At 40.1% G+C, this 14,248-nt stretch overlaps 2 protein-coding genes across 2 annotated transcripts; both read right to left on the bottom strand.

Annotated features, from left to right (window-relative positions):
- Window positions 1-65: 65 nt before the first annotated feature.
- Window positions 66-2,709, bottom strand: LOC131975145 (macrophage-expressed gene 1 protein-like). Its single transcript, XM_059337708.1, has 2 exons — window positions 2,260-2,709; window positions 66-1,757 (listed from the first exon to the last, which is right to left on the bottom strand). Exons 1-2 carry the CDS (start codon window positions 2,707-2,709, stop codon window positions 66-68), a joined length of 2,142 nt encoding a protein of 713 aa, XP_059193691.1.
- Window positions 2,710-10,348: 7,639 nt separating this feature from the next.
- Window positions 10,349-13,921, bottom strand: LOC131974887 (macrophage-expressed gene 1 protein-like). Its single transcript, XM_059337386.1, has 2 exons — window positions 13,379-13,921; window positions 10,349-12,708 (listed from the first exon to the last, which is right to left on the bottom strand). The coding sequence occupies exons 1-2, from the start codon at window positions 13,826-13,828 to the stop codon at window positions 11,026-11,028; spliced, it is 2,133 nt and encodes a 710-aa protein (XP_059193369.1). The 5' UTR covers window positions 13,829-13,921; the 3' UTR covers window positions 10,349-11,025.
- Between the last annotated feature and the right edge of the window lie 327 nt (window positions 13,922-14,248).

A 14,248-nucleotide genomic window follows, 5' to 3' on the forward strand; every position in this document is an offset into this window, starting at 1 on the left:
AAATCAACAAGGAAGTTAAAAACAAGATCTGCCACACTAGATTAACCTCTCGGGGTGTCAAGCCTCTAGGCCTCTCCTTGCTGTGTCTCTCTCTCGCCTCCTTCATTACGCTCGACCTCTGAACTCATTTCCACAAAGCCTTCAGCTCGGCTAAACACAGACAGCCTCCTCCTTCTCCTCAGGACTAGGACTACCAGGACTACCGCCACTATCACCAGCCCCATCATACCCATCACCCCAAAGGCTACCCCTGCCTTTTCATCACTAGACATCTGATTCAGTTCTGGGTTAAGCTCCCGTACAATCTCCTTGATTTCCTCTGGTTTGGCCAGTTTCCACGCCTTCGTCTGCCCCACTCTGACCCAGCTCTTCTCTCCTTCAGTCATCACCATGACTGTGTTTGTGGCTTGCATGCTGACAAGTGGAGGTTTAGTGAAAGGAGGCAGACGGATCGGAAGCAGCTGCCCACCTGTGAACAGACCTGACTGAACACAGTAAAGGATTTCACAGCCGTCACTCACTGTGGCGAGGTGCTGACTGAACTTAGAAGGGCAGCGACGCTGATCCTTTGCCAAGGGGTTGCTTGACTCACAACTGAAGAGGCCTCCGAATGGAACTGCGTATTTGCTGCCAGCTTCATAGTCGTTACTCACACAGATCACTTGGCCATCTGAGAGAAACTTCAAGGGAATGAAGTTTGCGGGGCATCTTTTGGCATTGGTGAGGGGGTTCAGGAGAGAGGGGCTGTATATGCCTCCAAACAGATACCCTGAGTTTTCTGGGGCCTGTCCGTTTACGGAGCACCAGTTAGTGTTGATGCGAGCAGAGCGAACATGGTAGTTGTCCTGACACACTTGACGATTGCAAGATGACAAGTACAAAAATCCACACCGGTAGGGTTGGTCATAGCAGTCATAGGTTGTGTAACCCTGCTGTCTCACTTCTGATCTCAGTAAAGTAGCAGAGTAAGGCGAACGACATGTGAAGTTCCCTGTATCAGGGTTCTTCTGGGCCAGGGCTTCACATAGTGGACCAGCATCCGTGCTGAGAGGAACACACTGTTGGTACACGCCACCAAAATTGAGGTTTGTGGCGGGGCCTTCACAGGATGCATCATCAATGTTGGCTTGGAAGTTGAAGTTCTTGGAGCTGATGTCGACACATCCAGGCCGCGTGTTGACCTTGTAGTAACGCTCAGCAGCCTGACTCACTGCAAGGGCCACTTTGCCGACTGTCGGCGGTGGCAGATCAGGGAAGGTTTTGGTGTTTATAAAGTTATGTAGAGGGAAGCCTGACCGGTCAATAGCAACCAGGTTGTTCCTGATATTTTCCTGCCACTTCTGCAGAGGGATGCCAGGATAGAAGGGTGTGCCGCCATGGCTCTGAATAAACCAGTACTTAATGTTGGACTGATAGGTTTGCAGTGATGAGCTCTGTTGGGTATTTGGAATGCTTATGTCAAACTTGAGTTTGGCAAAAAAGTTGAAGCCTGCCTGCGCTGTGATGGAGGAACTTTGTGACACATTGTCTGTCACGTATGAAGAATTGAGGTAGTCCTCCTGCATCAAAGTGGCTCCAGCGTCGACACTAGTGATAACATGGGTTCCATAGTCCAGCACCATCTTCTCTGAGAGATAGTTGGCATTCCTGGTTTGGTTGTTTTCAATTGCATCTGCAATATCTTTGGCTTGTTGAGCAAATCGTGAGTCCAGAGTGAAGTCCGGATATGCCTTAACTGTGTAGATGAAGTTACGAATCTTTGAGGAAAAAAAAGATTAAATATCAGTTAATTTTCTTTTCAGTTTAGTAATGATCTATTCCTTTTTTTATTTGCTTTTTAAGGTGACATCTGTGACATCTGTCCAGGAACTAAAAAGCTACCTTCTTGCTCACATTTGCACATTCACAGAAGTGTTTTTTTTTTATGTTAAAAGACCTATTAATAGATAAATGATTTAAGATTCACAAAATGTGTGTTGTTTGTACTATTGTTCATCTGCCCTTGCACTGGAGAAAATCTCTGTATAATGTGTCAGATTTCAAGTTTTGACATTTATGTTTAAATGGAGTAGTCCTGCAATAAAGATAAGGACACTTAACATTTTAAAAACCAAATATATTAGTAATTCATGGCAGAGAAACATTGTTTATACATAAACAAAATATTTCTTAAAATATTTTAGCTTTTTATACACAACTAAATGTCCCTTTAATTGTATTCATCCAAACTATGGAAAGCATAAAGCTATAAAAACTTACTTGGACTCTGGCTGTAGTTGAAGAATCTTTGACCTGATGGGTTTTCATCCTCTGGTTCTCCTCAGAAAATTTGCCATTCAGCAAGCTGAAATAGGAAACTTCTGCATTTATGGAGCTGGATGTTGAGCTTTTCTGCTCCAGCCAGGAGCTGATGATCTCTGAGTTGGTCCCCACACTCGTCTCCTTGTGGGGGATGACGAACACCTCATCTGGGATGAGGTAGAGCCCGTCCTCGGTGGTCTGGCACTGGAAGTAGCTGAGGTTCATGACTCGACCCATGTCCGTGTTCCTGAGATTGTCCCAGCCTCCACCTGGCAGCACCTCCAGTGCTGTGATGGAGAGGTTGGTGGAGGCTCGACATTGTCTGAGCCAGTTGGTGGGGCGGCTGACGGGGACTGAGGAACAGGCTTGAAGGAGAGAGAGAGCCAGGAGGGTCGCTGCTGCCTTCATGATGACTGTGTCAGAAAGGGTAAGACAGCTGAATATAAGGTTCAAGTCAAGTTCCTCCTCCTTTTATGCAGTTTATCATATGACAGACAGGAAAACCTAGTTTAACAAAAGGTGGGGGCAGAAGAGGTTTTAGTTTTAGTTTCATTTGCAAGTCTGCATTCTTTTTCTTTAACCTGAAAATAACCATATTTAAAGTCATAACATCTTCAAAAAAGTCATTTATCTGTGTTTTATATACTGCAATTGTTGTTATTAGCGTTTTCTAATTGAGTGATTTAAAGATGTCATCTTTCAGTCAATGCTTCCTTATTTTAATACAAACACAGTGCACTATAATGAACTCCATCATGAGGGGTTTGGCAGAAAAATACATATGTCAAGTGTTTGCAGGTACACCATAGCAGTGCACACACTGGAGTTTCATTTCACTTGCCAGTCATCCAAAGTATTTGTTTGTTCCATGCATCCTCACTCCACCCAACATAAAAATAACCTGCTTCTTTTTGAAAGCACGGTGATCGAGAAACGCAAAGAGCTGAGGTGTTTACATGTTTTCACAGTCACATGAGTGCATGTCACTGGGAATTTCCGACTGTGACTCCACATCCAACAATCAAACCTGAGCTTCAACGTTTGGCAAACTACAAAAGATGAGTAAACACGATACATGTAACTGGTAAGGTAAGGTAACTTTATTTGTACCCGAGGGTAGATTTGGTTGCAATTAAAAAGAATTGGCTGCTTACACACACACACACGCAGACAACATTGACAATATTGACAGACAGTGACATAAAAGTGACAACAGTGCTCCAGACATGGAAACATGGATTAAAAGCATACAAAAAGGTATTACTATCAAAAGATAAATAAATACTGAATACAAGCCATAATGGCAGATACAAAAAACAAGGTCAGAATAAATAAATAAATAGATGAAGAAGGCTGTACAGTCCATAAGTTAATAAGTTAGTGTGTAGCTTAATTAATTACTTACTATTTAACGTTTTGACAGCTGAGCGAACAAAACTGCCTCTGTACCTCTTTGTTTTGCAGGCAGGCATTTTGTACCTACGGCCTGATGGGAGAAATTGAAATTCACCATATAGTGGGTGGGATCCATCTTCTAAGATAGACCCAGCTAGTCTCTGTAGCTGCCTTGTATGCAGGGATTCTGGGTTCAGCTGTTGCTCTCCAATCAGCCTACTAGCCCACCTCACAATTTGGTTCAGGGAATTCTTATTTTTTAGACACCAGGCTAAAGGATATGACAGATTCAATGAAGCAGCGGTAGAACATGGTTAGCATTTTACTGTCAATGTGAAATGAGGAGAGTTTCCTCAGAAAATATAAACTCTGACGTCTCAAAGTTTAGCTTATTGTCGATGATGGTCCCAAGGTATTTATAGTTTTCTACACACTCAACAGTCTGACCCTTTATGCAGGTGAGTTCCTTAGCACTGGGGAGTTTCCGGAAATCTATGTGCATGTCTTTTGCTTTTGAAATGTTCATATGAAGAAAGGACCTATCACACCAGTCTACAAAATCCTGAGAAACTGGGCCATGGCCTATTTCATTCCCTTGTAGCAGGCTTACAATGACAGAATCATCTGCATACTTTAAAATAAATCTGTCTTCTCTGTTGCTGCGGCACATGTTTGTGTAAAGGATGAACAGGAGAGGGGACAAAACACAGCCCTGAGGGGAGCCAGTGGATGAGCAGATCTGGTCAGACAGTACTCCATTGACTCACACTCTTTGTGTCCTATTGGTTAAAAAGTCTAAAACCCAGCCAACAAGATTTTTACTCAAATCAAATTGCTCTAAAAGTCTTTCTGTTAAGATGTGGGGTTGAATTGTATTAAAAGCAGAAGAGAAATCTATAAATAAAAGCTGAGCATGTGTTCCTTTACCTTCCAGATGTTTAAAAAGTTTAAAAGTTTAAAAATCCTCGACACCTCTGTGTGGCCTATAGGCAAACTGCAATGGGTTGATATCAGACTCTGTTTTCTTTAAAATTTAATTTCTCACTAATTTTTCAAAAGCTTTCATGACAATAGATGTCAGAGCAATAGGCCTAAAATCATTCAGAATTTTGGGGCAGCTTGTCTTGGGAACTGGAACGGCTATCGCATCTTTCCAACATTTTGGACTAGAACATTATTAATGCTGTTTACATTTAGAGCATAAGGAGCAACATGAAATGTTTTGTTTTATATCAAAGGTATGGAATTTTCTTTGTCCCATGATCATTTACTTTGAGATTAATATGTGCCATGGCTTAAATCAATAGAGTTCAAACTTTACTTACCGCCCCCCTTCTCGCCCCATCCAATTCCTCAAATCTAAAAATCATTTTAAGACTCAAAAGCAAACACAATATGCTTGACCTAATACTAAACAAACAATTCTAATAGTTCATGTTTTTATTGAACACATCCATTAAACATTCATAGTGCCAGTGGAAAAAGGAAGGGAACCCTTGATTTAATATTGGAATGCAGGGCAGTTTTTACACCATACCTATTGCTGTGTGTTCTTCATGAACAATTCAGGCTTAGTTTCATCAGTCCACAAAACATTTTCCCAATAGTGTTGTTTCGAGATTTGATAAACAGTGATGCAGTGATGTTATCTTTGTAAAGCAGCGACTTTCTCCTTGGTGTCCTGCCATGGACACCACACCTGTTCAATCTTGTGTGTGTGGTAGACTCATGACTAGAGATGTTAACCAGTTCCAATGATTCCTTTAAGTCTTAACTTGTTACTCTAGAATTCTTTATTACCTCACTGAGCTTTCTGTGTTGTGCCTTTGGAGTCAACTTGGCTGGGCTGGACTGGTAAATTCCTAAAGTCTTTTAGTTCTAGCAAGTTCATTTTGTCTACTCTGAATATTATTCTTAGGTTTCTTTTTTCACACAAAGGAAAGTAGGAGATGTTCTTTACCTTACATGTTTCGACTGAAAACTTCAGTCTTCGTCAGAGGCGTCAGCTGATGACGCAGCTGTGACGTGTCCTTTAGTGGTGTTCCTCATGGGCGTGGTCAAGCTGACAGACCTGTCAGTTCTGTCAGGTAATACTTCTAGCAAGTTCATTTCATCTACTCTGAATATTATTCTTAGGTTTCGTTTTTCAGACAAAGGAAAGTAGGAGATGCTCTTTACCTTACATGTTTCGAGTGACAACTTCAGTCTTCGTCAGAGGCGTCAGCTGATCGCTGTGACGTGTTCCTCATGGGCGTGGTCAACCTGAGAGACCTGTCAGTTCTGTCAGGTAATACTTCTAGCAAGTTAATTTTGTCTACTCTGAATATTATTCTTAGGTTTCATTTTTCAGACAAAGGAAAGTAGGAGATGTTCTTTACCTTACATGTAACATGGAACATGTTCTTGCATGTTCTCCCCGTGTCAGCATGGCTTCTCACCGGGAGGTAGCCTACGGCTTCCTCCCACAGTCCCAAAACATGCACTTAGGTTTAATTGGTGACTCTAAATTGCCCGAATGATATCTATATGTCAGCCCTGCGATAGTCTGGCGACCTGTCCAGGTACCCCGCCTCTCGGCCAATGTCAGCTGGGATAGGCTCCAGCTTTTGCAATGTATCAAGTACCGCAGAATTGCTGCATTCTGATATCATCATATAACACAGTATAGCAATAGTATTATATCATAACTTACCACCTATGCTTTCCACCCGACTACACACTTTTTTACTTTTTACTTTATTATGTTTTTTTTTTCTTTATCAACTTTTTAGGCGCTAACTTTTTTATTGATTGCATATTTATATTTTAAATGCAATTAATAATCAAACTAAATATTTGCATGAATATTTCTCATTTTCTTTTCTCAAATGACAATTTTCATGTGTTGGCTATATAATGTATCTCATTGCATACAGATTGTCTACATTACAGTTTTAAACGGAAACGCTAAGTTCAGTTTGCAAACCAGGAGAACGACTGTTGCTGCGTTGGGAATTTAGGAGGCCTCTTTTATGAATAAATTATATCTTGCACAGTCAAATATGTAAATAAAAGGGCGTTATCATAAATGCTATCCCTCCCATAAGGACATAAAATATATCAGAATTATTAATAATTATCATAAATATTTATTTATTTATTTATAATAAATAATATTTCAAAAATATAGCAAATTCCCCTGACTCAGTTACTACTATCTAACTATATCGAACACTGATTAATAATTATTAATATAATGATACTGAAATTAGCATATTTAGATTTTGTAATGGTTGAAGGAATTTTGAATTATTTCATAGAAAAGGTTGATATATCGTCCGCAGTGTACAACATTAAGTAGACAGCATTTGTAATCATAAAGGTATTTATGCTACAAAAAAGATGTGTGCTAAAAGCACACATCTGTGTGTTTGTGTGTGTGTGTGTGTGTGTGTGTGTGTGTGTGTGTGTGTGTGTGTACACATACAACTTCAAATGATTTAGCTACAAGAACATCACAACAAATATACTTTAAAACACACGTATAAACCAAATCATTGATTACAGGTCAAATCATTTGTACTTAAAGTCCTTGCTAATTCCTGGGCTCTGGGGAACCAGAGCTTTTGTCCCTCCGGCTGGTCGATTGAGAAAGACAGAAAGAAGATAAGGGGTACTTCCTCCTTATAGTAGACCACCTATGGTGTCATAGGTCTCCTGACCAATGAACTCATCTCTAGGTGTCATAAATGCTGTGCATCCTGGGAGAGATGTTCCTTATCAGAGAATCAAAATGGAGGGGAGACCTCTGGTTGTCCCTTGTCAGAGAGCCATCATGGAGGTGGATAAAATGCTGCTGCATTTTAGTCCACATCTGTTAAAGTCCACAAATGAAGCCAAGATTTACCTGTGGTATAATCACAACATTCCCCCTTTCGATCACACTTCCACTAGATGTGTAATTCTGCAAACTAACAAAAAGTAATCCACAGTTCATTTGTCAGTTCATTCAGTTTGTATTGTCTGCGCAGTTCATTATCTATGTATCTTGGATAAACAAGTACAAAACAAAATCCAGAGAAAACACAACTGTAATGACATGTTGAGTGCAGATCTTCTAAATAGCGCATGGATTTCTTGCTGGCTGTTTGAACATCATTTTGCGCTTTTATTGATTCTACCTCCTTTTCTAGAGCAGCTTTGCTCTGAGAAGCAATGTTGGATTACCTGTGGAAGTTCAAAATCAAACATCTTAACAATGGTCCATTTGATGCAGCTTGTGCGTCACACCTGTCACTGAGTAAGGAGTCTATATCTTAACTGCACTCACTGAAATTTAAACTGCTGATTAACTCTGGATAGCCGGGTTTAAGGCTTTGTGCTATGGAGGAGATGAACTGTTCTATACAGGGGTTTTACATTGTTAAGGAAGAGAAAAAAGAAACAAGAGAGTTGAGTACACAAACAAAATGGTTGGGTGAGGTGTTGTTTTGACAGACACCTGGTAATGTAGCTTTGACACTACACTAGCCTAACCAAACAATAGGCTGGCTACACAAAAGAAAATAGCTTCCTGTGGAAGAGGACAGCTACAGCACCAACTGACTCTAGTGGGTATAGGTTTTAGCCAGTAAATGTTAAACTCAGCTTACAAAGGGGAAGTTTGCTTCTTAAGCTTCAACCTTGCACACTAGCTGGAATGCAGGGCAGTAAAAGTTAGGGGATTGTTTCTTAACATTTTTGACTCAAGCTGAAACATGTGTAACTGCAAGGTACAAAATTATTAATTTCACAGGGCTGAAAACACGCTGTGGCTCAATCTCAGTTTCTATCTCTTCTGTTGAAAAAAAACAATGAGGAAACCTTTAAAATTAAATTATCTGACTCAAACACAAAATCCTCACCTATTTCTCTGCGCTGATCGCATGATGGGGAAAGGATGAGCAGGAGACGTCCGAATTCTCAGTTTAACTTCATTTTATTACAATAAGAAATGTGCAGTTTACAGAGTCTCTGGGTTCAATCCAAGTGAATAGTGAATTACGCACGCATAGATAGTGACCTATGTCAACAGAGACAGAATAACAGATTATTAAAACAGCAAAAGTAAAACTCTATGTGCACAGGGCCGGAGGCACGCTGTGTCTTACTCAACAAAGGGAACAGGAGCACTTAATTAACAGCAAATGTCTGAAAAGGTTGCATAGAATATCCTGTATTCAAATGCTGAACCAAACTTTTTAACTTCTACAGAGTAGGTTTTAACTTAGATAGTTATCAACAGCAACTTAGCACAATGAGTGGATTACTAAATTTTTGAATAAATTAATTTACACCACAATGTACTTTTGTGAGTACATATCGATCTACTTCTGTAGCAGACTGCCGGTGTAAAATGTTAAGACTTCTAGCAAGTCTAGAATTGGAATCAAAAAGTAATTTTGGTGTGGACCAAAAATTAAAATGCTGATATTAATATTGCACAATTATAAACGATACATCAACCTCTCCTATGAAAGAATTCAAAATTCCTTCAACCATTACTAAATCTTAATATGGTAATTGATCATAATTATATTCATAATTATTAATCAATGTTCCAAATTGATAGTTCAGTAACTTTATGAGACTGATCTAGGTGAATTGGCTATGTTTTTCTTTGTTTTACAGAGTGGTGCCCCAACGAGTGATGACTGAGAGTTAATCAAGTCATATCATTTATTATAATTAAAAATAATTTTTTGATAATTATTAATAATTCTGATAGCCATCTAACACACTTTTGAACCGTGAGGTCCACACAAGTGTTTCTCAGGTTCATCCTTACGTATATTATATCCTTATGGGAGGGATAGCATTTTATAACGCCCTTTTATTTACATATTTGATGCCCCGTGCAAGATATCATTTATTCATAAAAGAGGCATCCTTAAATTCCCAACAGGTGCCACTTCAGCAAATGAATGAATTATTACTGAATCTGGCCAGTAGGTGGCAACAGGCAACCATACAGCAGATGAACTGTAAAGCTGTGAGTCACCAAATTCTGTACACTTTATCTTAACTTTACAGATTCACTACGTCACCCCACCACGTCGATATACGTAGCACCAAAAGGTTGAGCTGGTGACTGTACCCTGCAGCTGTGTTGGGAGTCCTGAGCTGTATGGCAGATTCAGTTTCTTTTAAATATACAGTACAAGTCAAAAGTTTGGACTGACCCTCTCATTCAATGGTTTTTCTTTATTTTCTATTATTTACAACATTGTAAATTAATACTGAAGACATCAAAACTATGAAAGAACACATATGGAATTATTTTGGTTTGTGTAATGCTTTTTTACTACATATGTTGTATATTTTAGATTCTTCGAAGTAGCCACCCTTTGCGATGACGACAAATTTGCACACTTTCTTGTTGTTGCCTTCTTAATGTGTTTGAGATCATTAAAGGAAGAGGTGGCTACTTTGAAGAATCTGAAATATAAGCCATTCTGGTTTGTTTAACACCTAGAGGTATTGTGATAATAATAATTCTAATATAAATCTCCCATATCCTGCATCCCTCAGTCACCATGGTACTTTTAGAGAATTTAGCATGTTAAAGTTTTACATGAAGAGGGAAATGTAATGCATAAATAGAATACAAGAATGAAAACATAGATCCATGAAATAGTTTTAAACAACTTTAATCAGTAGTTAAGTGCAGTGCAGAACAGTTTAATTGACAAACATTTACAATTTGTGTCAATTTTAGTAGCATGATATAAAAGGTAAAGTACAAAACATAATAAATCCTTAATCCAATGCTTCTTCTTTTATTCATTTGTTAAAAAAAATATGTTATTTACTCATCTGTAAACAATATATAAAATGCATGCTTTATGAAAGGTAAGGTAAAAACAAGGACATAAAAATATTTATGTTAAATGACATTATTCATCTCTGCCTCATGGGGGCAGTAATGCCTCATCTTTCTACAGCATTTCTGCTTTGTGACATTTGATGACTTCAAAGGCAGATTGCTGTGGAGTCACATGTTTTAAGTGCAAACGACAGAGTTGACCTATGCTAAGCAAATGCTTAAATTTAATTGGTAAAGGCATTACATTTACTTTCCATAGCAGTTGTTAAAATGTGGATGTGAATTGCTAAATGGTTTGAGAGTTGCCTCAAAAGAATAAGTGCAAATACAAAATCTAAATGATTCAAACTAGGAACTCTTAAACATGTGTGAGAAAAAAATTCCCCCCTGTAAAATGCATGACAGTTATTTTTGAGTTGAGAATCAACAAGGAAGTTAAAAACAAGATCTGCCGCACTAGATTAACCTCTCGGGGTGTCAAGCCTCTAGGCCTCTCCTTGCTGTGTCTCGGTCTGTCCTTCTTCGTTACGCTCGACCTCTCCACGTATTTCCTCATAGCCTCGAGCTCGGCTAAACACAGACAGCCTCCTCCTTCTCCTCACCAGGACTACCGCCACTATCACCAGCGCCATCATACCCATCACCCCAAAGGCTACCCCTGCCTTTTCACCACTAGACATCTGATTCAGTTCTGGGTTAAGCTCCCGTACAATCTCCTTGATTTCCTCTGGTTTGGCCAGTTTCCACGCCTTCGTCTGCCCCACTCTGACCCAGCTCTTCTCTCCTTCAGTCATCACCATGACTGTGTTTGTGGCTTGCATGCTGACAAGTGGAGGTTTAGTGAAAGGAGGCAGACGGATCGGAAGCAGCTGCCCACCTGTGAACAGACCTGACTGAACACAGTAAAGGATTTCACAGCCGTCACTCACTGTGGCGAGGTGCTGACTGAACTTAGAAGGGCAGCGACGCTGATCCCTTGCCAAGGGGTTGCTTGACTCACAACTGAAGAGGCCTCCGAATGGAACTGCGTATTTGCTGCCAGCTTCATAGTCGTTACTCACACAGATCACTTGGCCATCTGAGAGAAACTTCAAGGGAATGAAGTTTGCGGGGCATCTTTTGGCATTGGTGAGGGGGTTCAGGAGAGAGGGGCTGTATATGCCTCCAAACAGATACCCTGAGTTTTCTGGGGCCTGTCCGTTTACGGAGCACCAGTTGGTGTTGATGCGAGCAGAGCGAACATGGTAGTTGTCCTGACACACTTGGCGATGGCAATGTGATAGGCCCAAAAATCCACACCGGTAGCGTTGGTCATAGCAGTCATAGGTTGTGTAACCCTGCTGTCTCACTTCTGATCTCAGTAAAGTAGCAGAGTAAGGCGAACGACATGTGAAAGCCCCTGTATCAGGGTTCTTCTGGGCCAGCGCTTCACATAGTGGACCAGCATCCGTGCTGAGAGGAACACACTCTTGGTACACGCCACCAAAACTGAGGTTTGTGGCGGGGCCTTCACAGGATGCATCATCAATGTTGGCTTGGAAGTTGAAGTTCTTGGAGCTGATGTCGACACATCCAGGCCGCGTGTTGACCTTGTAGTAACGCTCAGCAGCCTGACTCACTGCAAGGGCCACTTTGCCGACTGTCGGCTGTGGCAGATCAGGGAAGGTGTTGGTGTTTATAAAGTAATGTAGAGGGAAGCCTGACCGGTCAATAGCAACCAGGTTGTTCCTGATATTTTCCTGCCATTTCTGCAGAGTGATGCCAGGATAGAAGGGTGTGCCGCCACCATTGCTCTGAATAAGCGAGTACTTAATGTTGGACTGATAGGTTTGCAGTGATGAGCTCTGTTGGGTATTTTGACTGCTTATGTCAAACTTGAGTTTGTCAAAAAAGTTTAAGCCTGCCTGCGCTGTGATGGAGGAACTTTGTGACACATTGTCTGTCACGTATGAAGAACTGAGGTAGTCCTCCTGCATCAAAGTGGCTCCAGCGTCGACACTAGTGATAACATGGGTTCCATAGTCCAGCACCATCTTCTCTGAGAGATAGTTGGCATTCCTGGTTTGGTTGTTTTCAATTGCATCTGCGATATCTTTGGCTTGTTGAGCAAAGCGTGCGTCCAAAGTGAAGTCTGGATATGCCTTAACTGTGTAGATGAAGTTACGAATCTTTGAGGAAAAAGAATAAATATCATAATTAGTATATTTTTATTTCAGCTCAGTAATTATCTATTCCTTTATTTGCTTCTTTTTTTTTGTTAATAAGATTTGAGATTCACAAAATGATTAGTCTTTGTATTATTGTTCATCTGCCCTGGGACTGGAGAAAACTGCCTTGGCTATATCTGTGTAATAATGTTTCAGATTTAAGGTTTTGACATTTATGTTTATGCCTTCTCAAATAAACTTCATAAAGATAAGGACACAACATATTTATCACTCAAATACAGTCATGGAAGAAATTATTAGACCACCTTTTTCTAGCCATTTCTAGCCATTTACCATGGTTTTCTTGATAATAATAATAATAATAATAATAATAACCAAACTAGATATCGGCTCTTAAATTAAACTCTCATGAGCTTTTTTGTTGTTGTTATCATTATATTTGCCCAAACAAATGTACCTTTATTGTACCAGGCATTAAAATGAACAAGACATTAAAGAAAACAAGGGTGGTCTAATATATATGAGTAATCCATGGTAGAGAAGTATCTTAAATCCATAAACAAAATATTTGTTAAAATATTCTAGATTTTCATACACTGCTGCCACAAATAAAAGTGCCTTTAATTTTATTCACCCAAACTATGGAAAGCATAGAACTATAAAAACTTACTTGGACTCTGGCTGTAGTTGAAGAATCTTTGACCTGATGGGTTTTCATCCTCTGGTTCTCTTGAGAAAACTTGCCATTCAGCAAGCTGAGAAAGGAAATGTCTGCATTTATGGAGCTTGATGTTGAGCTTTTCTGCTCCAGCCAGGAGCTGATGATCTCTGAGTTGGTCTCCACACCTGTCTCCTTGTGGGGGATGACGAACACCTCATCTGGGATGAGGTAGAGCCCGTCCTCGGTGGTCTGGCACTGGAAGTAGCTGAGGTTCATGACTCGACCCATGTCCGTGTTCCTGAGATTGTCCCAGCCTCCACCTGGCAGCACCTCCAGTGCTGTGATGGAGAGGTTGGTGGAGGCTCGACATTGTCTGAGCCAGTTGGTGGGGCGGCTGACGGGGACTGAGGAACAGGCTTGAAGGAGAGAGAGAGCCAGGAGGGTCGCTGCTGCCTTCATGATGACTGTGTCAAAAGGGCTAAAACAGCTGAATATAAGGTTCAAGTCAAGTTCCTCCTCCTGTTATGCAGTTTATCATATGACAGACAGGAAAATCTAGTTTAAGAAAAGGTGGGGGCTGAAGAGGTTTTAGTTTTAGTTTCATTTGCATTCTTTTTCTCCCCAAAGTATATATACTCTAGGCTACTTATTAACAGAAAAACAGAAGTTGGTTGAGGATTTAACCTGAACACTCCTTTACTTCACAGTAAAATATTAACATATTTAAAGTCATAAAATCTTCAACAAAAGTAATTAACCCATGTTTTATATACTGCAATTGTTTTGATTTATGTTTTCTTATTGTTCAAGTGATTTAAAGATTTCATCTTTCAGTCAATGCTTCCTTAGTTTAATACAAGCACAATGCACTATAATGAA

The sequence above is a fragment of the Centropristis striata genome, chromosome 7, assembly GCF_030273125.1.
Source record: "Centropristis striata isolate RG_2023a ecotype Rhode Island chromosome 7, C.striata_1.0, whole genome shotgun sequence".
Taxonomy (NCBI): domain Eukaryota; kingdom Metazoa; phylum Chordata; class Actinopteri; order Perciformes; family Serranidae; genus Centropristis; species Centropristis striata.

Coding starts and splice junctions, on each gene's coding strand:
- LOC131974887 (XM_059337386.1), bottom strand. CDS start 13,828: ATGAAGGCAGCAGCGACCCTCCTGGCTCTCTCTCTCCTTCAAGCCTGT. Junction 12,709..13,378: donor CAACTACAGCCAGAGTCCAA/GTAAGTTTTTAT, acceptor TTTTCCTCAAAG/ATTCGTAACTTCATCTACAC.
- LOC131975145 (XM_059337708.1), bottom strand. CDS start 2,709: ATGAAGGCAGCAGCGACCCTCCTGGCTCTCTCTCTCCTTCAAGCCTGT. Junction 1,758..2,259: donor CAACTACAGCCAGAGTCCAA/GTAAGTTTTTAT, acceptor TTTTCCTCAAAG/ATTCGTAACTTCATCTACAC.